General features: G+C 49.2%; 1 protein-coding gene and 1 pseudogene across 1 annotated transcript in view; both read right to left on the bottom strand.

The window, feature by feature from the left end:
* Positions 1 to 24,999, bottom strand: part of LOC119385367 (rootletin) — a 223,059-nt gene that overhangs the window by 50,029 nt on the left and 148,031 nt on the right. The window contains exon 14 of the mRNA XM_049413967.1: positions 16,820 to 16,941. Coding sequence (XP_049269924.1) covers positions 16,820 to 16,941 — 122 coding nt within the window. The remainder of the gene's footprint in view (positions 1 to 16,819; positions 16,942 to 24,999) is intronic.
* Positions 2,303 to 2,942, bottom strand: LOC125757583 (uncharacterized; annotated as a pseudogene).

The following is a 24,999-nucleotide window of genomic DNA, read 5'->3' as shown; positions in this document are numbered from 1 at the left end:
CCTTATCTACTATTTTGGAAACTTCTTTACTTTGTTTAACCCTTTGAGGATAGAATTTTTTTCACGAAATGCACTAAAAGAATGCGTATTTTTTTACTGCTGAATTAAATTCTTCAGAATTTCTTACTTAAGAAACAAATTGTCAAAAATTTTCTTGCAGGACCGTAAAGTGACAAAATACCATCTTTTTTGTTCATACACATGGTTTATTCGTGAGTAACGTCACGCAAAATCCTAAAAAAAGCTTATATGATATTTTATAAATAAAAATTATGCGTTGTATTAAACATAGCTCACAGACATACAAAAATAAGCACACGAGAGTACTTTTCCGGTAAAAAAATGTTCTTGCTCTAACACTAGAAACTTTTCTGCGTGTAATAGTCGAGATGTCACTCTTTCATCATCATCTGAGTCTGAACTCGTAAGTATATCCACGTCTGGCGAACTGACACTCAATGAATTAGATTCTGATTCGGCACTTGGGGAGCAGTACACATCAGAAGAATCGCCACTTGACTCACTAGCAGCAGAGCAACTGGTGCGCACTTCCATAGCGTAAGCAAACTGCGCGAGTGAGTGCACGGAAAGAAACTGTATGGTTGCGCACCTGTCCAGAAAGCAAAACGAGTGAAAAAGCTATAATAATCCTTCGTCTTATCGCCAACGAGACGGAGTTAGTTTTTCCAAGTCTCCAAAACAAGAAACGCAACCCCGGCGGCATCATTTGTGTAATTTAGCACCGCACGGAAACAGATGTAATTGCACCCCTGAGAGCAATAAACGAGAGTAACAAGCGGTCACCCTTTGAGAGATTAGAAACAAGACAGCCATCAGCTTTGCGGGCGCTAGAAGTGGTAACCACTCGAAGGACGAAACCGAAACCAGTTTCACCACGCATACGCGCTCCGATGAGCAAGCAAAAGTCAGCGCGCTGCTTTGGAAAGAAAAAAAAAACAACAACAGAGAGACATCAACGCATGAAAAATATTCTACGTATTCCCGAAGTATGGCAGCACATGCCATGCAAGAGAAATGATTGAAAAAGGTGTGTGTTTTAAACATACAGACAATGACGCACACGTACGGCAGAAACCCGCAAAGGGTTAAGGTGGCGCCAAAATTTATCAGGATCTGACTTGATGAATTCAGAAGTGTTTCATTAAAAAATTGATGCCTAGCGTTATTAACACTCCGTAACAATTTTTCTTTTTCAGCAGTGCAAATACAACGACAAAACTTCTCCCATATAACACTTTATAGACATAACTGGGAAAATAGCCAATAATCTCCGGCCTCTGCCGACTCACCACTGGGCACCTTGCCAACAATACCATGCCGGTCCTTAAATCGTTAGCAGACACCTGCTGTTAGCCTCGCAATCGCTGCACCCAGGGATGCCAGTGAACCGGCCTTTTGCTAATAATAAAAATAGCCCAAATGGCATGTCTTTCCCACATCTACTGAGGAGTGCTGGGCTTTTTTCTATGCCGACATAATCCGCTGCCTTTACCACTTTTCTTTGTTGGCCTGAGCCACCACATACCACCAGCACATACAACACTCGTGATGTTACCATTTATTTTCGAATTTGTAGAGTGAGTTCGATGAAATCCCGTATTTTTCAGCAACAGCAGCTTTCTTTTCGACAGTCATATTTTAGATGATGGTTTTGGCCTTCACATCAAGGCCCAAAGCTTTTTTCTTGCAAGATGCACCCCTCCCCGTCAGCAGGAAAACACAACCTATGCAGAATGACATCAAACCAACAAGTGGTCAAAGAAATGTCCTTGGCGAACGCTGTTCGTAAATCTGTACCTCTAGTTGGCGCTTTCCCATTCCAACAGGCCAGTGACGTCATAGCATGATGCATTCCGGAGCTTCCGAGGCAGTCTGGCTAGCACAAGAGCAGTGCGCTCGCTTTATCTGCATCACCAATTGAAGCCCACAGCAAAGCACTGTGGTGGGCGGGTTTGAGCCGAGACGGCCGAGGATGCAGGATGAAGCCCGAAGGCCATGGAATCAAGAGGCACGCTCTATATCCCCAGCAGAAGTGACTCCGTTTACTCTTTTTCTCCTACAGCCGAGAGGGCGCCGCATATCCGCCTTGGCACTCACGCCCTCTACATCCCCCCGTTTGGGAAAATAACAGAAAGCAACAACTTGCTTTCAGGTATATAACATAAAAACCAGTGCCTCATGGCACGCTCTACAATGCAGTAAAGCTCTCATTTGGGCTAGTTGGTGCACAGGTGAACACATAGTGTACGGTTGCGCGAAAGAACAAGGACACACTACAAGTTCAGCCGCACCGGTGGCCTAATGCAACGTCCAGACCGAGTGCGCACAACCAACGCAGGCAGTTTTGAAGGAGTAGCCGGGGCGACCTGTGGCAATGAAGCTGGTAGAGCAGTAACTGCCCTGGCAGTTGGACTGTTGCACACAGGCTCTGGGCGAGTTGCAGTCTGTGGAGGGCTTTGGGCTCCTTGTGGCAGTGGACTGGAGCTGACGTGGTCCCGACTACCCGATGACGGAGACTGCTGCGGTACCAGATGTCTCGGTTTGTAAACGAGAGCACATGCTTCTGTCTGGACCACGTAGGAGCGTGGATGCTACGCTGGGCTAAGAACTGTGTCAGCACAATCTGCGTTGCGAATCCAGACCCCATCGCTCAGGAGATGCAAATCCTGCGCACCATGCCAACAGTCAAAATCTTGACACTGGCGACGTCGTTGGGCAGTGTCCCGCCTATGGAGGCCAGCAGCGTGAGGGGATCCTGGAAGCAACTTGGCTGGTGGGCCTCGAAGGCGAGTCCTGAGGCTGCGCCCCATCAGCAGCTGAGCAGGACTGTACCCGGTCACCCCAGGTGCATTACGGTATGACAAGAGGGCCAAAGGCCAGTCTGGAGACTTCTTGAAAAGTTCCTTGGCAGTCCACACCATGTGGGAGAAGCCGTAGCTGTGGGAGAAGACAGAACTCTGCTGACGAAACCTGAGGTCCATTGTCGCTGACGAGAGTCTCCAGAATACCATGCCTTGCGAAGACACTTTTAATGATAAAGATCACTACTGTGGACGTCGTCGAGCGGAGAAACAGCACTCCTGAGTCACAGGAGCAGTAATCGACGAGAAGAAGGTAGTCTCCTTCGCGATGAAATACACCCACCCTGACTTGCTCCAATGGGCGGCTATAGGCGTCACTGTAGGAAGCAGTGGCTCTGCTCGCTTAACCTGCGTGGTGGCGCAGTTGGGGCAACGCAGTTGGGGCAGGAATCGTACACTGGACACGCCAAAACTGCAATTGGAAGCATTGACGGTGACCCCCGCTTGTTGAAGGTGACCGAGTACTGCTTGGAGGCACTGGTCGTGCTCTTCTGCGGTGCGGCCAACACAAGGATGTTGTCCATGAGGTAAACGACACTTTCCAACCCTTCCAGCAGACAAGACATCTGACATTGGAAGTATTCCGGGGTCGACTTTATCCCGAAACGGAGGTGGCAATAGCAGTATCTGCCAAACGGAGTGATGAAGGTCGTATACTTCTGGGAGTCACGGGCCAAGCATACTTGGTGGAAGCCTGAAGTTGCGTCCAACTTCGGAAAAACGCAGGAATCACCGAGCAGTCCGAGAGTTTGGTCGACGGTCAGGAGTACATGGCGTTACGCAGAACGACTTGGTTGAGTTTGGTTAAATGCACGCAATGGCGGTAACACCTCGCTGGCTTGAGGACGACGCCAAGGCCCGCGCACCAGTCCGTCGGTTCGTCGACGCACTGGATCACTCCCTCTTGTTCCATCTTGGCAAGCTCCTTTTAGTTGCGAAGCAGCTCTTTGACTAGCCTGTGTAACGCTGTCCCTCCGTCCGCACAAACGCGAGGCAACGCGCTTCCCTCGGCGCAGGTGTTGGAGCGGTGCCAAGTAGGTCACGCCGCAGCTGGGTGTTGACGTCACGCACCCCTCGCACGCTTCCCTCGCAGGTGCGCGCATACGTCACTCTCTCCCTCACCTGCCGGAGCGCCCGCAGCTGCCAAGTCCAACGCCCGCTCGCCTCCCGTGTAACGCTACACCGAGTTTCGCTTCAAACGACTCCAGCGCTCACCGCAGCACCCACGTTAGCACCGTTCAACCCGTGCGCAACGCTGCTGCTTCGCATCCCATCAGGGTTCCCTTCGGGAAGATGGTCCAATTTTTTTTTACTACATCTCGTAGGGGCACTGGAATATGCCGGGCTGTACTGAGGGAATTAGGTACTGCATCAGGCTTGATACGGATCGTGTACTCTTCCGGAAATGTGCCCAGGCCGGTGAAAAAGGCTCGAGGGGCTTCCTGAGGTGGTGTGTCCGGCAGAGCTGGTGTGACGGCGCCAACAAACTTGACAACACCAAGGGCCACGATGGCGGGATAGCCGAGAAAGGGCTGCTCTTGTCCCACAACGATGTAGAGGCACTCACTGACTTGCCTGCCTCTCCAAGACAGCGCCGCGAAGAAGGTGCCGAGAAGCTTCGATGATTGTTTCCCAGGTCCAAAAAGTTCCTCGCCATGAGGCTTATCAAGGACGGCTGGACAGCTAGGAAACGTATGTGGAACCACCGACACGTCGGCGCCAGAGTCCACCATGAAGACGAGAGGACACACGTTGACTTGAACCTCCACGTACCGCCAGTTCCAAGCCACCGCCGCGACGGAGTGGAGCTCCATGGATCCGAGGCGCTTCTTTGAGCGATATACTGATGCGAAGTGGCTTCACTTCGTGCAGTGGTTACAGACCACTTTGGCAGCTGGGCAGTGAACTTCGTGACTGCAGAAGTGGCAATGCCTACCTTGGCCGCTTCGAGAAGCCTCGCGGCCGTTGCTGTTGATGGTTTATGAACCCTCAAGCCGGTCACGTGAGGCAATGTTGCCAGAGTCCCTCTGTGGTGCCGTCCGGGTGCGCACTGTGAGAGTTTACGTGAAGTTGCCGTGTCCACATGCACTGTGGTCGGTGGTTGCCTAGCAGTGAGGGACAGGCATTGCTTCTTGTGCTTGGCGTCTTCGTGCTGACGGGCTTGCACAAGTGTGCCATCAAGGGAGAGGCTCAGGGTGTGGCACAGCTTCTCTGAGAGACGGATAGTTACACTCGGCGTACTATGTTCGGAAGGGCCGTGAAGAAACTGTCGACGGTTTTGCCTAGCTGTTGCACCCGCTTGTGGAACCGAGAGCTTCTCGTGCATCTCATTTATGGGGTGCACAAAATAGCTTGTGAACTGCCAGGTAACATCCGCGTAACACTTGTACGAGTCTTCGTCGGGCATGAGCCAACTGAGGACGATGCGTGCCCATGGGCCTATGCAGTATAGGAGGGTCCTAACCCTTGTCTCGTCCAGCATTGCGTGCGTGCCGGCGGCGAAGGCATAGTCCAGGAATTGCTGAAACCAGGGAAGCCATTCTCCGGCATCGTCGAAGGAGAACCGGGCCAGGCTCCGGAGACTGGCGGCAGCAAGGGCAGAAACTGAAGACACTGGAATGTCCTTATCCATGTCGAATGGCAGGAACGAGGTATCCCACTTTTAACGCCATGTGGTGTATGTGTTCAAGCCAAGGCAGCCGAGGATGCAGGCTGAAGCACGAGTGCCACGCAATAAAGACTCAAGCTCTATGTCTCCAGCAGAAGTGACCCCGTTTATTTACAACACACTCTTTTTCTCCTACATCCTAAGGGTGCCTCACATCCAGCTTGGCACTCACGCCCTCTACAGGCCCGCCGAAGGTTTTCATTTTCACCTGCCTGTACACACACCGATGATTTTCATTTTCATATGCTTGTACGTTTACTGCACTCCCAATTGAACACAGTTCTTGTGCATTGGACACACATACCACACATATGTATGTGTGTGCAATGCACGAGAACTGCGTCAAATCAGGAGTGCGGTATAAAACAAGCTCGTTAAATCATGAAAAAAAAGACATGGTTTTCAATGCAGCATAGATAAAGAAATGAAAAAGAAATCCATTTCTTTAAGAATTTCATTAAATAGAGGTTCATTATATTGAAGTCCGACTGTGTCACGATAAGCTAGAGTGATAACTGTGTACCGTAAAACAAGAATGGATGTTCTAATCCCACTTGGACAAAAAGGTATGTTTAACATTCGTGAGTGAAATCCTAGCTAGACATTAGCTCACTCGTGTATGTTCAAAATACCATAACTTTTATTTAAATAGGATTAGAACGCGCATTCTTGTTTTACTGCTCACAGTTTTCACTCCAGATTATTGTGACATATGTTAATTCTCTACCAGTTCGTCGTTTAGTGAGGCGGCTACTGTGCAAAACAGTGCAGTGGCACCTTGCTTCGTGTTGTTTTGCCGAGAATACGGTTAGTATGCGCTCGAGCACAGCAACGTCCCACATAGTTTCTCTAATCCTGACATTAGATGCACCGTACCTTGAAACAGTCCGGAAAAAACCTGCTGAAAAACAGAGGTGCAGGATTGAGAGAAGTGGTTTTTGAAGGAGAGGAAAAATGGCACCATCTCTTGCAACCCCTGTAGCCATACGGCACAGTGACTGCCCAGGATTGAACAAGTGCAGACTCATATGCAACGCTCTTATCCATGACCTTCGTATCCCCTCTCATCGTGGGTGACTTGACGATACATTGATTTTCTGTGCTAACACTGAATTGCCAACACAGTATGGGATTGCACAATGCATCAGACTTTTTTTCTGTCCAGCACAATCACCAGCTTGTCTGAGCCTCGAGATCAGGGCTTCCTCTGCAATGCACCCAGTTAAGGTTGTGCTTGGCTCTCCTTACAGCGCTAAGAGCTTCGTGGTTCGAACTTGTCAAAACAAGCGTCAGTTTACCACTGTTTGCCGTCATGTAGTTATCCCCCCCCCCCCCCCCCCCCCCCCCCAAAAAAAGAAAAAAAAAATCTGGTAGATCAGCTACACTTTTCTTGGGCCTATAAATCAGCACTCCACCAGTACAGCCTGTGCACAAATTGCCATAGCAAGAAATAATCGCAGGTCTGCATGCATTGCAAATTTCGTTAGACCTGCCTTTATCATTCCAACCTATTCTTTAATTTTCGTGCCTTCCAATGCAGCCACTTCATCTTAAAAGGATGGAAATGAAAAGGTAAAGCTTTGAGTTTTGAAGCCATACTAACATAGCGGCACTTGGCAGTGGGAAAGGGGAGAGACATGTCTGGGAACTCTGGTTTTTGCACAATATTGAGCTTCTTTCTTATCGTCCACGCTGATTAAATTATTTTTTTGAGGGGGCACTGTGCAGCTAGACTTAATTTGCTTTGGTATATCATAGATAAAAGGCATTGAGGATGCCAAAAATGGCACTTCTAGCCCCCCCCCCCCCTCCCCTCCTTCTTTTTTGAAATTTTCGTGATCCCTTGTTTAGGTACTGTGCTATTCGTGGAGATTTTGAAGAGTTTGCAGTGCACGCATGAAATAAAAGTGAAGTAAGAAGAGCCAAGAGGCTCATGCTTGTCACACTTTGCTTTCCTTACATCACTGCATCGCTTTTCTTTCAGCACTTATGTGCTTGCACAGCAAACTCTTTAAAATGTACATCCACCAACTCACCCACATCGCTGTTCTTTAAAGGGACACTAAAGAGAAACAATGAATTGGTTTAGATTGATAAAGTGTGCTCGGAGAACTCTTGTGTAGTTTATTTCACCACCATAGTTTTATTATTAGAGGAGAAAACCAAGTTGAAAGGTCATTTTTAAATTTCGCGCCGAACTTTGTAATTCGTGACGTAAAAGATTTCTAAGAGCATTTAACGTACTTTGGCGCCACTGGCTCGACGAAATTTCCACAAACTCATTATGTAAAGTCTCTGGCCCCCTCAGAGGACAATGTACTTTGATTTAACCGATTAGGAACTATGTAGGCCCAAGCAGGCGCCATCAAAAATATGTTACGTCACGGCAAATGGTGCGGGAATTCCAAGGTGGCATCGCCACCTGTATTTTGTTTTTGCGTGTTTTCTCGCTTATTAAGCGTCTTCTAGCAGCAAGCGTGGTGTTTTTGGTATCGTGAAAGACTACTTTACTAATGCGAGAAAAATCGTTTTGCTCTTTAGTGTCCCTTTAATGCTGTTCAAGGAGCAATCCATGAATGTGTGCCTTTAGTACAAAGGCAGGCCTTGGTCAGCCCGATTCTTTGGTTATGCTCGTGTCAGCTAAGGCCAGGATTCTGGCCTGCAATGTGATTATACTCCCAGAAATTTTACCCCGCATAATGATTGTACCCTTATTTAAGGCGGAGGGTTGTGCTAGTTGGTATCGAGCATAATAGGACACGATTACTAGCGTAAAAGGGGACGAGAAGAAGGAATATGGGGCAGCGCTAGCGTGGTCCCGTGTCCCCTACATGCTACTAATCATGTCCTTTTGCGTACCCTTAGGTCCCTTAACTTTCTGAAAAAGAAAGTTAATTATGCAAGTAAACATGGCATTATGCAGAATCACACTGCAATTCCAGTACATAATACACTAACGATAATCAAAATTTCACACACCACATGGCACTTCAGGCAGATTGTAGATCACCTTCCATGTCAAAAAAGTCCATTTCACTCGAAAGGTAAAGCATCGACAGTGATAGCAACATACAGTCGAACCCACTTATAACGATCCCACATATAACGGTCTATCGGTTATAACGACCATATCTGGGTGCACTTACGATTTTCCTATGCTAACCATTGAAGCTGCGTCCACATATAGCGAAAATTTTTCAAAGCCTCCTACTTTTACAACGAACACTTCAGACACGGTTGCGGCAAAAATATGGCGCATACGAAGCGAAAAAAAGTAAGAACATTCCTTCTAAAGCATGACAAGGGCGCGCGCTCGCGCGTGCCCCGCCCAGTTTACTCGTGACTAAGATATCCCAGATCGGCGAGCACCGCATGCAGATTTCGGACGCTGCGAGCGAGGTCGCTCACTTTCCAGGCGTTTCTTCAGTGGCAGAATGGCAGTGAGGAAAAAAAAATAGTAGGAAGCATGAAGCCTTGCGGTCAGCTTTCGCACGGTAACCTTTCCCGACGCCGTTGTCTGCAGCTACGACCGCCTGCGATGAACCAAACAATGCCTTGGAACGCAAGAAGGCTTAAATGCAAGAAGTGATAACCGCGATAACTTGCCATCGCAAAAAGGTTCACTGCGTCCCTAAATTCGTCGACACCACAATGAGCCGCAAAAGGTCGTCCGTCTTTTCGGTAACGGCAGAGACCGGTCGCTCGGTGATTACGACTTCCGCGCGATTGCGGCGATGCCTTCGCGGATAAGCATCAGAAAAGAGCGAAGGCGAGGTGGCGGCCGTCGATGAACGAGCCATCATGACCTATAGCCGACAACCTTATAACAGTCATCTGTAGATATCTGCTCGGCTGCGCATGTGGGATACACTGCGAATTGACGGCGGTACAAGCGCGCCATGCTGCCGTTCGCAAGTTCGCCGCCGCCACGTCGTGCAAGACCGCTTAAAGTGCGCGTCGCTTTGTAGAAACGAATTTAGCTCGCTGTTGTTGAGCGGCACAGGCACCGAGAAACGTCAATGCACTGACAGCGAGCGTATACTGCGTGTTTGACTGGGTGACAACTCAAGTGCGCCGCGCATCGTCGTGCAGGGCCGCGAGAGCATCGCAGAGACGTCAAGTGCCCGTTGCTTGCAAACTGCTTGTTTTCGCCGTGCTGAACGAAGAGGCTAGTCGCCAGTGAAGCAAGCACGAAGAACGTACAAACCCGCACATACGGCATACAGCAAGCGGCCCGGCAGTGACTCCGCGAGCCGAGTAGGCGACGCGCTGCACGCAACTAGCCAGGGATGATCGCCTCCAGGTCGTGGTACCGTGCTTCAGTGAAATGGTGTCAGCTCATTGCAAAGGCGGTTAATTCACTCGTGAGCATGCAGCGGGCGTCGCTTCACGACGCGCAAAGGCTTAGCTTGTCACCGAAAAGGGTTGTTAGCACTTTAATAAAAGTACAGACAGACAGACAGACAATGAACTTTATTGTGGTCCTGAGGGGCGACTCGGAAAGCCCCCTTACGGTGGAGGAGCCACCGCGGGCAACTCCCACGTCGGGACGGGCAGGCCATGCCTGACCACCACGTCGCGGGCCCTCTGGAAGGCCCGTAGCTGAACGGTGAGGTCGGAGCTCTTGAGTGCCTTCTGCCACTCTTCTTCCCTGGTTAGACGTTCGTGCTGCTGTAACGAGGGACACCGCCAGAGCATGTGTTCTAAAGTGCAGAAAGCATCTCCGCAATCCGGACAATCGGGCTCGAACGAGCCCGCGTACCTGCTGACCCCAGCTAGGCTGGGATAGGACCCAGTCTGCAGCATGCGAAAGGTGGAAGACTGAGGCCTGGAGAGCTTGGTGTGCGGCGGGGGATATACCCTCCTGCCGAGCTTATAGTGCTTTGTGACCTCGTTGAGCGTGTGGAGCGAGTCCTTGTGGAGCCCCGTGTCCGCACCCGCGAGCAGCGTTTCCCCGGCGCGGTGGGTGAGTTCGCGCGCACGGGCATGGGCCAGCTCGTTGGCGTTGGGAAAGACGGGGGAGACCTGAGGCCCCATGTGGGCCGGGAACCAAGTGATGACGTGGGGGATGACGCTTCTGCCGCGGAGCAGGGAGGCCGCCTCCCTCGAGACCGAACCTGACGTGAAGGTCCTGGCTGCCGCCTGGGAATCCGTGTAGACCTGCGGCCTGCTCCCGCCCGGAAGGCGAGAGCTACAGCCACCTGTTCTGCCAGTGCCAGGGACGAGACCCACACCGATGCGGCGTTAAGGAGGTTGCCCCTGTAATCTACCACGGCCGCCACGAACCGGTCGGACGAACCGTACTGAGCGGCGTCGACGAACGCGACCGATTGCGGATCGCCGGCGACGGATTTGAGAAGCACGGCCGCCCTGGCCCTTCCCCTGCCAGCATTGTGTTGTGGGTGCACGTTGCGCGGGATCGGCGAGACCGTGATGGCCTCCCGCCTTTGCGCGTCGAGCACGCACCGCCTCTCCCTGATGGCAGTGGGATTGCAGCCGAGCGCCTCCAGGACCCGCCTCCCCGCAGGCGAGGAAGAGAGCCTGGTGACCTGGACCGTCTGCTGTGCCTCGACAACCTCTTCGAGAATGTTGTGGACTCCCAGCTGCATAAGCTTCTCCGTGCTGGCTCCCATGAAGATGCTGAGCACCTTCTTCATGCTTTTACGCATCAGCACCTCGAGCTTTGACCTTTCGTATCCGTGCCAGCGATGCACGGCGGCCACGTACGTGATATGACTCATTGGGAAGGCGTGGTACAACCTGAGGAGGTTTTCTTCCCCCAGCCCTCCGCGGCTGTTGGAGACCCTGGTGATGAGCCTGACCATGTCCGTTTTGGTAGCGATACTAGTGATCATTTGTCCGTTACAACCGTTTGCCTCGATCAGCATACCGAGTACACGGATGACCTCAACTCTTGGGATGACCTGTCCAGTGATGCTACCGAGGTCTTCTGATTTGGAGCAATTTTTGGAGCAGCAAAATTTCCGTTTTGGAGCACTTTGGAGCAGCAAAATTTTCGTCTTGGAGCACTTTGGAGCAGATAATTTTGCATCTGGGAGCACTTTGGAGCAGCGAATTTTACATCCTGGAGTGCAATACAGAAGCATATTGCATTAACATTCAAGCACCTGAGTATTATTATGGGGCTCTTATGAAGGCTAGAAATATTTTGATTCATTGCAAATCTCATGGAAAAAATCATCTCAGGAGCATAGGCGTGCGCATAGGCCCCCCCCCCCTTTAATTACCTAAGAGGGGGGCGCAAAATCTGCCCCGTACATTGACCCTTGCGATAGCAATTATATGGACACTCTTGGCGGGTTTTTGCCGTCGCCGTTGCCCTAATTTTCCGTAAAAAGTCCAAATTAATAACATCACCACGCGCATTCTAGCCGCGGGTAAAATCTCGCGAGCGCAGGCGACGAACGCGGCTGAAGCGGAGATTAAACTAGCCGGCCGTCTGTCTCCGCCGCACGGACAGCGCATGAGATAACGTCTTCCCGCGTGCGGGCCTGCCGTCGATTGCTCATCAAACAGAGAGGAAACGCCCCGCCCGTCTTTCGTAAGGAGCATGAAGGGACGCCAGGGGAGCGGAAGGGGGGGGCGCATCGTTCGAAGGGCGCAGTCGCTTGCGCGCGCGCTACCTCGAGGCATCAGGAGACGGCTCGTAAACTTGCTGTGCTCTCAACGCTTACTTCGCGTTTAGAGAACTCAGAGCAAGAAAACGCTTCGGTTCCTGGAGGGGCCATATTCCCTTAAACCAGCGTTTTGTTGAGTTACGCGAGATCGGATCCAAAAGAGTTAGCTGCTAGTCTTACTTCGTTTCACAATAGAATTTTATGGTATCGCATTCATTGCTTCGCTCTTAAGCGAAACTGAGTTTTTTTTTAACCGTTAGCTATGGACCCCTGAAAGCGAGGGGCGGACATGTAACATGGCGTAGCCGCTTCACTGTGGGCCGTCAGCGACGGGCCCGCTACTGACAGCTGCGCATTTGCGGCTGCTCCGACCAGGAGATATGATTTTACTAATGAGATGACATTTTTAAAAAAGCAAGCAAAAAATTCTAATTGGAACCCTAGCACTCAGCTCGAAAGGGCAGGGCGTTTTAGGGGGTATTTACCGCAGAGTAATTACAAACTCGGACGTGCTGGCGGAAGGAATTACGAAAAAGCTGTTCTGGATGAAGGTCCATGGATAAAGTATATCTGAGGAAAAGTGTCAACGCGTTTCCACCGTTCGCGTGCTCTTCCATAAACGCGAAGCAAGGAAAATTTGATATTATCCGATATATCTACTGCGAGCGATCCCAGATTTCATTCCGCGATGTCCGAAAACAGAAGTGGCAGACATTTTAGCGGCACTCATGCAGTTATTACTGAACATTGCTTTCCTTACGTGCCGTGCGACGCTTGAAACGAGCTATCAGCAACGTTTCTGGAACAGACGACGTCCGCCGATGAATCGCCGTCGCTCTTTCTCGCTACCGATAGGCCTAGACGTCACGAGCCTCTGCGGAGAGCGCGTTTTGCTGTCGAGCCTACTTGCAGAACAGAAGCTGCGTCGGCACCGTGCATGGCATCGTGGCTTACTCGGAACGCACGCGCGAGCGCTATTTATTCAGCGGAATAATTCTTGGTCCATGATTGCGACTTTCTTGGCAGCCCCAAGATCGAGCTGCACATGTTCTGACGCGCCGGCGGTGCGATTGCCGGTGATAGACGCCCCCAAACCCGAGACTTTGGCGCAGTTTGGCGCACATTTCGTCGATATTATCAGGATGGCGCAGTAAATACAATTTGGCGCACTTTGGCGCAGTTGGCGCAGGAGTGGAATCACTGCCTGTCCGATGGCTGTGTGAATGGAGATGTCGACCTTCCCCAGAGGGACCTGCCCCCTGGGGATGCGCCCTCTCCTCGTTGGGCGATACAAAAGAAGTTCGAACTTGGACGGGGAGAGCCGGAGCCCCGTGCCCTTCAAGAATTCCTCCGTGCAGCTCAGGGCCGCCTGTAGGGGTTCCTCGACTCTACCTTCCCTGCCGCCGTCGCACCACACTGTGATGTCATCGGCGTAAAGAGCGTGATTAACTCCGTCCACTTTAGAGAGGCGGGCGGAGAGGCCGTGCACGGCGACGTTGAAGAGAAGAGGTGAGATTACCGACCCCTGAGGAGTGCCCCTCGCCCCCAGCTCGAAGGGATCAGACATTACCTCGCCCACCTTGAGGGTGGCGCGCCTGCCCCGAAGGAACGAAGTGACGAACCCGTGAAACTTGCACCCAAGTCCCATGTCCGAAATGGAATCCAGGACATGCTTATGCAAAACGTTATCGAAGGCCTTTTCGAGATCCAGCGCCAGGATACCCCTGACATCTCTGGTGTCCCTATCAATGATCTGGTGCTTAATGAGCTTCACGACATCCTGAGTGGACAGGGATGGGCGAAATCCCATCATGTTGTAGGGGAAGAGTTCGTGTTCCTCGATATACCTAGGTATCCATTTGTGAATGACGTGTTCTGCGACTTTTCCCACGCACGAAGTGAGCGAGATCGGTCGCAGGTTGTCCGCGTCGCCCGAGGGACCCATCAGTAGGTATATGTCGGCCAATGACTGGAGAATGTCGTCCGCCCTGGAGCCCTCCTGTTTGGCTTCGTGTAAAACCCTATCCATGGCTAGTCTCTGATTGACTTGGAGGCTGACTCCTCAAGCAGCTGCTTCAAGAGGTTCCACTTGCCTCCCGTGCGCATTTGCCCGTCGACCAAGTTGCAAAGCTCGTCCCACTGCTGCTTAGCAAGCACGCGACAGTGTTCCTCAATGGTGCGATTGAGTTCGGCTATCCTCTTACGGAGTCTACGATTGAGCCGCTGCCCCTTCCACCTGGCTAGGAGAGCGGCCTTTGCCTCGAGGAGGTGAGTGAGACGACTGTCCATCCTGTCCACCTTGAGGTCCGTGCGGACTATCTTGGTGGCGGACTCGACGTCCCTTTTCAATTGCGACAACCAGTCTTTAAAGTCTGCATGTTCCTCTGTCTTTTCTTCCCTGATTTTGCGAAAGAGGTCCCAATCGGTGACCCTAAATTTGCGCGGGGGCCTGCTCGACACCTCGAAGGAGGCGGCCAAGACGAAGTGGTCACTACCCAAGTTCTCGTGCAGGTTATGCCACGAGGTCGGCCCCACCCCCTTGACGAAAGTAAGGTCCGGCGTGGAGTCCCTAGTGACAGAAGTGCCCGTTCTGGTGGGGAAGGACGGATCCGTCAAAAGTACGAGCGCGTGATCGGTGGCCGTTTGCCAGAGGTCACTCCCCTTCACTGTCGAGGACGGGTAGCCCCACTTGCGGTGTGGAGCGTTGAAGTCTCCCGCGACCACCAGCAGTGCGGCCGCCGCCAGCCCCGCGGCCTTCGCCACGAGGGATGCAAAGCGGTGTCTGTGGTCCCTGGGGAACTGTATATGTTGAGAATAAAGATACTGGACTTGAGCCAGGCGTTGGGAATGATCTCAATTAGCGAATGCTCGACCTTGCTGTGGTCCATGCGCATGGAGTGTACGATAAAAGAACATCCCTTGGACACGAGGAAGCAAATGCCCCTCCTGCCCTCACCAAAGACCGAGTGAGACCTGTAACCCTGTAGCGAAACTGCCTCCCTGAGAGTTTCCTGTAGTAAAATGACGTGCGGCTTGCGCTCGCGTGAACGAACGAACTGCTGCAAGACCGCCCTTTTCGGCAGGAAACCGGCGCAGTTCCATTGCCAGATTAGGAATCTGTTATCCTGACCCGCCATGTTTGGAGCTTGGTCGCTAAGCGGCTTGGTCGCTAAGCGGCTTGGCCGCTAAGCGCACATTTTTAAGGGCAAATCAATATACAACGAACTAGTCATATAACGACCACTTTTCGCGACACTTTCAAGTTCGTTATAAACGGGTTCAACTGTATTAGAATACCCAAAGTAAAGTGCGTAGTTTAAATGGTACTGTATATGGCACTAAACATTCACATGTAAATTCAATTACTGGCAAGGTTCCATGCATGCAAAGACAAACATTAAAGGGACACTAAAGGCAAATAACAATTTATGTCAGAGTGAAAGCTCAATGTATGACAACGTCTAAAACGGCAATATTATCAACAGCAGTGCCCTACTTACAGAGAAATTAAGCTAAATGTACCACACGATGAGTGCCACGAGCGGGACATTTTGGAAATGATCCCAATGACGTGAGAGAGTCTGACTACAATTAATCACTAGTAATCAAGCTAGCTGCAATATAAAAAGAACCTTCGGTGCATGAAGAGACTTAATAGAATGCTGCTTGTTCGTTTCTGTTTGATTCCTGGAAAGAAGAACCTCTTTGGCGTTGCCATGGGGAATGGCGCGTGTGGTTCAAAGGTTCCCTTTTCGCTGAACTGCGCTTCGTCCGGCGCCCCGCTTCGCTCACGCGGTCGCGTCTCAATGGTAGTTTCGGTATCGCCTACTGTCGCATGTGTTTTGCGCGCTCGTGAAAGTCGCTCTGACAGAAAGTTCGGCAAAATGCCGCATGCATGTCATGTTGCCGGATGCCCGAATGTGCACGTCGCCAGTGCACGCCGCCGCACAGTAAAGGTGGGCAATGTTGGGCACGGTAACAGCGACGTGAGAAAGACCGCTTTCAGGCGGGTGATTTGAAGTGCGCTAACGCGATGCGGACCACTAAAACATCATTTTATTCCAAAATAAGCACTTCCTCGGCACAAAAGTAGCACTATGAGGTTTCTGGACCGCTATTTCAACAATAAACATCGACTTAATATTTGCCTTTAGCGTCCCTTTAAGAGATCTTGCTCAAATGCAAACACTCGTTACAACAATGATTCGCTTAACGGCACAGGCAGTGGTGAGCAAATGTTTCACACGGCCTCTACCATGAATGTCTTGAACAGTAAGATAGCACAGCCTCTACATGTGCACGAAAGCAGAGAACATGGAGCCAACAGCCACCTCGGCTTGCCAGCAGCATTAAGAGCTAGAGTGGCCGAGATGGTCGGGATAACTAGCTCGCCCTGTCAAAAAGAGGTTGATGGGATCTGGCCCCATAAATAGGATTATATTCAGCACTCCTTCAATATTATGTCCTTCAGCACTCCCCAGTACTGTAACACACCCTGAACGGGGTCTTTCAAGGAAATAAAACAGAACTTAATGTTCCCTTGAACTCGAGCATAGCTTGCGAAAGCTACTGCCATTGTGGAGAAAGCAATTCATTGAACAACTGCTTCACAGCAGAGCTGGAACACTCACACTTTGCAATCCTGAGGCCAGCCTGCTCAAGGTCATGCTGCAAGTGTGTCGCACGTTCGTCTGCCTGCCTCTGGCGCTGCTGCAAGCTCTGCTCCCGTTTGCCCAAGCGCACAAAGGCTTCCCTGCAAGACAGTGTGCCTCATCAACTACCATGTCAAACTACAACTACACCCTACACGACTGGAAATATTAAACAAATATCCCAAGGTGAAACTGCAAAAGCCAATGAGTTGCGATCCATTCATTATTTCATTCATTCGTTTCATTTAACGCGCCTAAGCACCACACTGGTGGTGGTTACAGCACCTTAGACTAATTTTGGTCCCATGCTGTCCTTACACATCAAACAATACTCAGGACATGGACATTTTTACATACTGACACACAAACACAAACCACTGTGGCTTGAAATAGAACTGTTGGCCTTGTACCCAGCAGCAGAACACCATGGTGTACTCGCCAACTATGTGAACTTCGAAATGTTTAGAACTCTCACACAAATGGCAGTGAGGAAGAGTGGGGAGGGGGGCATTTTGTTTTATGTTGTACTGAGCAGACATTATCTCAGGGATACATAAGCACCTTAGCAATGGAATTTGTTTTTGCCTTTAAATTAAGGGGAGACGTGGGTCTTAAAAAAATGGTTTTTTAAAAGTTGGGTGAATGGCATGAAATTTAATACACTTACTCAGCTTTTTCTGCAGATTCAAAATCTCTAAGTAGATTTTTAATAGCTGCATTAGAACAAAAGATATGCAATTTCTAACACATATTTAAGCATATTTCTTACGGGGATTTTTGGCAACTTTGCTTTGTCAAACGCAAAAACAAAGTATGTGGCAAGATTGCCAGGAAGCTGGTCTAGCCGGTGATACTATTTATTTTCTTATAATGTTGTTCCCCAAATTATAATTCTCGATTATCAGAAATAGTATGCAGCAAAAAAATTTCACTCACATTTACGCCTATTTATTTTGCATTCAAAGTTTGTTGAAGACAATCGGATTAGCATCACCGGCTAAACCAGCTCTCTGGCAGCCTTGCCACATACTTTGCTTCTGCGTTTGACAAAGCAAAGTTGCCAAAAATTCCCGTAAGAAATATGCTTTTAGAGATTGCACATCTTTTGTACTAATGCAGCTACGAAAAATCTAATTAGAGATTTGGAATCTGCAGAAAAAATGGGATAAGTTTTGTTAAATTTCGTTCAGTTCACCCAGCTAATAAAAGAAATAAAAAAAAGACCCGCGTCTCCCCTTAGGCAAACTGAGAAGCTCAGAAAGTGAAAAACATGAGTTTTAAATCGCAGACCTACTTTAAAACGATGTGTGGTGCTGTAGTACCTCTCTAGTAAGCTGTAGATACATCTGGTTCACAAGCTCCTCAGTTATTCCATTGTCCAGATGTGAAAAAAATTATATGTGCTAGTGAAAATCTATATTGTATACGACACCAATTTCTTCTGAACTCAAATGGAGCTATGTAATTTCACATTTGAGGTCACTTCAGAAATTCTAAATCTACCTATATTCTTACATAGTTACCTTCAATTCGATTAAGAGAGTTCATTATTTACACACCCCTACAAAAGAGAGGGACGACTTATTTTTGTGGTGCCTGCATCATCTTTTTTTTATTCGTCCTTTTTTTTTTTTCGCTGCAACAAGAGCCTTATTGGTCAGAGTCTACCATCATACTGTGATAGCACAATAAATGATATGAAAAATTTTTTCATCAGAAGTTCTCTACCTGCGTTGGGATGATGTATTGTGTAAACATGCAGGACACTGTGACAGGTGAGTGCAATATCAATTGTACATGGACATCGGTGAGAAGTGGTGGGATATGCAAACAGCGCTATTGATGCACAGTGCTGACACCCATTTACAGCAGAGTCAGCAGATGCATGCGTACGAAAGTGCTGAAGTGGTCTGCCATGCACTGAAGTATGCCACAGCCCACTGTTTCACTAGTTGCTGCAAAGGCAGCACTGATTCACATGAACTTTTTCTATCACATAATGAGTGCAGAATAAAGCATGAATGCCATACAATGTAAGGACTGGAATTTTTACGTAATATGCAAGGTGGCACTCAGTAACAGCCATGTATGTGCAGTATTTTGACTGCCTCCATCAACAGTACCAAGGGATCTCATAAGAAAGCATGACATACTGTTTTTCTGGGACTTTCCGGGGCAATTCAAAATGATAATCCTAGCTTGAGTTGTAAGCAGTATTATCGGTTCTATCACTAATTCATGCCCTACCAGTATTGCATCATTTCTTTAAATATTGTGAAATCCGGATTAATGGTCGTTCTGTTACCGCCCAGAAACGGCATTACTTCAGGCACTTCATAATTTGTTGCACAAGAGTAACACGCTTTCTAGCGCACGTCGGATTTGTTTGATTATCCTTACTTCCAGTGTGTGCAAGGAACAATCAAGTCTGTGGTGGGCCGGTTCGAGTAACTGCCCTGGGAGTTGGACTGCTACACACAGGCTCTGGGCGAGTTGCAGTCTGTGGAGGGCTTTGGGCTCCTTGTGGCAGTGGACTGGAGCTGACATGGTCACGACTACGCGATGACGGAGACTGCTGTGGTACCAGATGTCTCCGCTTGTGGACGAGAGCACCTGCTTCTGTCTGGACCACCTAGGAGCACGGACGCTGCGCTGGGCTAAGAACTGTGCCAGCACAATCTGCGTCGCAAATCCAGACAGTTATGTTTGGGGGAAGATTTCACCGGTGCCGACCCAATCTTAACTCAGACTCTCTCCCCATCCGCCAGGGGATGCAAATCCTGCGCAGCATGCTGACGGTCAAAATCTTGACACTGGCGATGTCGTTGGGCAGTGTCACGCCTGTGGAAGTCAGCAGCATGAGGAAATCCTAGAAACAACGTGGCTGTTGAGAGCGGAAGGCGAGTCCTGAGGCTGTGCCCCATCAACAGCTGAGCACGGCTGTAACCAGTCACGCTAGGTGCATTACGGTATGACAAGAGGGCCAAAGGCAAGTATGGAGACGTCTTGAAAAGTTCCTTGGTAATCCGCCCCATCTGCTCGACTTCGCCATTGGACTGCGAGTACCTGGGACTGCTGCTGATGTGGCAGAAGCAGTAACTCTGGGAGAAGGAGCGGAACTCTGCCGACGAAAATTGAAGTCCATTGTTGCTAACGAGGGTCTCCAGGATACTATGCCTTGCGAAGATACTTTTGATGATAGAGATCCCCACTGTGGACATCGTCGAGCGGAGAAAAAGCACTTCTGAGTACCAAGAGCAGTAATTGACGAGAAGAAGGTAGTCTGCTCCTTCGCGATGAAATACGCCCACCCCGACTCGCTCGCACGGGTGGCTAGGCGTTACTGTAGGAAACAGTGGCTCTGCTCGCTGGACCAGCGTGGTGGCACAGTTGGGGCTGTTCTCCACCATGGTAGTGATGCAGAACTATCGATGGTACTATCAATACTATTGATAGCTAAGTCATTATCGAACTATCGATGGTAAAAAATACTATCGATAGCGCTATTGATAGTAAAATCGATGGTACTATCGGCAGTATAATATTAACAGCGAAAACTCATTGCAGCATAAGCTTGGTTCCCTGCGCACATGGTACATAGTAAAACTGAAGGAGCAGACTGAAGGGTCAGAAAGTTGACATGATTGTGCTCTTCATTTGAGTGCATTGCTGACACATGATCATAAAGTCAAACTGTTCAGTTGTACCGGAAAGGAAGCAGTTACATGTGGTGGAACTGCGCGGCTTTAAATTTATATTGCATTTTATGATTTCAAAATAACAAAAAAATATCAAGAATTAAGTTTCTTGATTGTAAGGTGTAACTGGTTGCTTTTGAATATGAAATTATTGTTGGACATATTCCGCCATTTTCACTGCCAAAATAATTTACTTCTCTCGCCAAATATTGCGCATAAACTAAGCGGAGCTGACAGTAGGCTGATTGCAAATTTTTTGGCAATATGGCCGGCCAGCAACAGCACCATTCACACCACTATCGATAGTATTGTGACGGTGAAGAATGCTGAAGCAAGACTGGGTAATACAGAGCTCTTTATTTGGGCAAGCTTCTGCCCAGAAAATGAAAACACTAAATATACAAGTGATACACGCTGTGCAATGATCATGGCGAGAACAGTCGTTGGCCGTCGAGCAACCTGCCAAGCGGTAAAGCGCGTCACCCTTTATACATGTGCTATCAATGATTCCAGTGTTATCACTAGTGGCAGCGTAAGTTGTCGAACAAAATGGACTATTCGCGTCCGGCTTGTAATCTTAATAGAATGATCTCAAACAATCGTGAAGCTTCTCAAACATTCCGGCGTGGTCTGCACAAAACGTTGCTAACAGTGTTTGTGAGTTAAACCCGAATACATCAAAACAAAGCAATAAACGTGCATGGCAGTAATATCGCTAGTAATATTACGGATTGTACAACCGATTGCATTATCGATAGTTTGTCAATAGTAGTGCTATCGATAGTTTCAAAGAAATTATCGATGCTATCGATAGCCAATATGCCGATAGTTCTGCATCAAAACTATGGTCTTTATCTGGCTCCCCATGGTCGGCCACCAGACAGCCCCCCTGGCGATGGCACAACGGTTCACTCCGAGGTGTCCATCATGGATGAGGGACAGGACATGCTTTCGCAGAGAAGAGGGCACCAGTAGGCATCCCCCGCAGGGAAGACGGCCATCACCAATGGTGAGTTCGGCACGATAAGCCCAAGACTGAGTCATGCTGAGAGAAAAACTCTCCTTCCGACGCCACCTTTTCTCGCAGTACGAGCTGAGCTGAGCGCACAACCAATCTGCAGCCTGGTGAGCATGGAAATCATCAAGGAGAACCGCAAGCGTGGGAGGGATAACACGGAGTGCTTCTTGGACGTATAGCTCTATCTGGTCGCCGGCTGGGCGTCCGACTCCTGCGAGAGTGCATCTGCGGTAGCTAACTGTTTTCCAGGCACATACTTGACGTCAAACTGGCACTGGAGCAGGCAGATGAGAAAGTGCTGCATCCAGGGTGGCATGAGGTCAAGGTCTGCGGTTCCAAGGAGCTTGATCAATGGCTTACGGTCAGTCTCCAGGGTGAAACAAAGGCCTCGAAGAAACTCGTTGAACCGATTAATGGCCCAGGTGGCAGCCAGTGCTTCTTTTTCGATCTGGCTATACCTTTGTTCTGTTTCCGACAGTGCACAAGTGGTGTATGCAAATGGTCGGCGATCCCTGCTGGCTGGTCTCGAAGAAGCACTACCCCCAGCACGAAGGAACTGGCATGGTCTTGAGCTTGTCAAACACTGAGGCTTGCACTTGTCCCCCCGTCCAGCCAGCAGTCTTCGTCAGAAGACTTCGGATCGGCACAGTTGTCCGAGAGAGACCCGGCAGTACGAGACCCACATGGTTGAGCACACCAAGAAAACGTTGGACATCATGAACGTCATGATGCGCTGGCATGCACTGAACAGTCACCACGTAGTCTGCATCAGACGCGATGGCATTGGCACCGTCGCCGTCACCAAGGAATCGTACACTGGACATGCCGAAACTGCTCTTGGCAGCGTTGAGGATGACCCCTGCTTGTTGGAGATGACCGAGTACTGCTTGGAGATGCTGGTCATGCTCTTCTATGGTGCGGCCAAACATAAAGATGTCGTCCACGAGATTAACGACACTTGCCAACCCTTCCAGCAGGCGAGACATCTGACGTTGGAAGTATTCCGAGGCCGACGTTATGCTGAAACGGAAGCAGCAATAGCAGTATCTGCCTAACGAAGTGATGGAAGTCTTAATACTTCTGGGAGTCACAGGCCAAGCGTACTTGGTGGAAGCCTGAAGTTGCATCCAACTTCGAAAAAACGCAGGCATCGCCGAGCAGTCCGAGGGTTTGGTCGACGGTCGGGAGTACGTGGTGTTCATGCAGAACGACCTGGTTGAGTTTGGTTAAATCTACGCAACGGCGGTAATCTGTCGCTGGCTTCGGGACGTGCTGGATCACGCCCTCCTGTTCCATCTTGGCAAGCTCCTATCTGACTAGGTCTCGTAAGGTGCACCGGGATACGCCGAGCTGTGCTGAGGGAATACGGTACCGCATCAGGCTTGATACGGATTGTGTACTCTTCTGGGAATGTGCCCAGGCCGGTGAAAAAGGCTAGAGGGGTTTCCTGAGGTGGCAGCAGCAAGGGCAGGAATTGGAGCCGCTGCAGCGTCGCTATTAGCCATGTAGAACGGCAGAAACCAGGCATCCCACTCCTGACCCTATGTGGTAGGTGGGTTCGAGACGAGGCGGCCAAGGATGCAGGCTGAAGCCCGAGGGCCATGGAATCAAGATGCACGCTCCATGTCCCCAGCAGAAGTGCCCCTGTTTACTTCAAACACAACCTTTTTCTACTACAGCCTAGAGGGCACCCCATAGCCGACTTGTCTAAAGACTCTCTACCGTCAGAAAAGTAATGCTTTCTCTTGACCTACGCCGCTTCCTCCTCTCCACACCTCTGATAGCAATGTTTATAGAACTTCTTCCAGTTGCCAAACTCCCCGCCTCCGCTGTACCCTAAAAGCGGCGCGTAACCGACTTTCGGTACAGGTGGTGCTGCCACAGCAACAGGCTCTATGTAGCAGACGACAAAGCGCGTGCGAAGGCGGCGGGCAGCTGCGATTGTTTGCGCAAATATTTAATTGCTTAGCAACACAGTTGTGAAAACGACTTATTTTTTCATGTAGGTAATCGTGTTAAATAGTGTGATTGTCAGCAACAATATTTGAGACCGGGTCTGCTCGTATTCTGTGTTACGCGAATCAATGTCGGCACTGTGTGCACGGCCGGCGCTGCTGCTCTCATCATGTTCATTGCTACAGGCATCAGCGTTGCTCACTGATTAAGTGCAATTTCGAAATATCTGAGGAGCTCATTTAAAAACCTTTTTCGCCTGGCTACCAGAAAAGGCTGTAAAGGTTCCCGTAGGTATTTGGAAACAAATACTCCATTTCATAATTTCGTGTGAGGCTCGCGAGGGAGTAATATCTTTTACTATTTTCACTTTGTGCAGTGGGTTACCAAATTACAGGTTTCATTGCAATTGGAATTACTGCTTATCTGAAGTGCCCAAGGAACGGCAAGGATACTAGGAAATGCTGCTGTACAGTGTCGTTATTCACATCATCATAAAGCAATGTACACTCAAACCTCATTATAATAATGTCGCATCTGCCACGAAAATGACTTCGTTATATCCGAAAATTCGTTATAAACATTTCTTTGTAACACTGTGGCTATGACAAGACTAGTGTTTATTTACCTCGTTATAACCGATAATTAGTTATATCCGTGTTCGTTATAACGAGGTTTAAGTGTAGTAGCTACCATAATTGTAGGGTGCGGCAGTAGAATTTCAGTGATACGGCAAGTTATTGATGTGTCACTCGATGTACTTTGTTCGCGATAAAGCGTGATCTGGATCAAATATTTTGGTCATGACTGACTCATTCATGCAAGCTGCGGAAAGGAGCAAGTTGTGCTCAATGAACTAAGTTCAGATCAGCCACAACAACTGAGATAGAAAATGGCCTTAACATGTGCAATTCTGCCTTCAGCTCACACGACATAATTCACACTTAAGTGCCGAATGTTGCATATAACTTAATCCTTCATAAAAATAGAAAATAGCTGTTTAAATTTTAGTCATTTACTGTTTTTCCATTTTTAACAATTTTATTCTCTGCCTTTTTAAATATTCATGAACATAAAACATTAAAATTGCACCATTATGTTCCACCTTAAGTGTATCTTTACTGTTTTGAAACGGCACCCTTTCAACTAATTTTGTAATTTTTTTTATTAGTATGCTTAACTGCACCATAAAGCATGGTCTGTGCTATGGCTTACAGTATTTAACCTTTGCCTTCAATGAAGTCACCGCGGTGACACTGGCGTACGGGGGGGGGGGGGGGCAGTTTCTACCACACGAAATTGCATCTGTACCCAGACAACCCCACGACAACCTGTACAACCTCATCACGTATTATGTGATGTCCTCAGTGCGCCCCCAGGAAGGCCTTCCCCACATTATACTGAAAACATTCTCTTATACAGGGTGTTTTTTTTAGACAATACAGATTTTTTATAAAAATCATATGACAGCAAGGCTCTTGTCGTTTTCC

Source organism: Rhipicephalus sanguineus, chromosome 3 (genome assembly GCF_013339695.2).
Source record: "Rhipicephalus sanguineus isolate Rsan-2018 chromosome 3, BIME_Rsan_1.4, whole genome shotgun sequence".
NCBI classification, from domain to species: domain Eukaryota; kingdom Metazoa; phylum Arthropoda; class Arachnida; order Ixodida; family Ixodidae; genus Rhipicephalus; species Rhipicephalus sanguineus.
The sequence above is the reverse complement of the archived record's forward strand: the minus strand, read 5'-3'. Positions and strand labels throughout refer to the sequence as shown.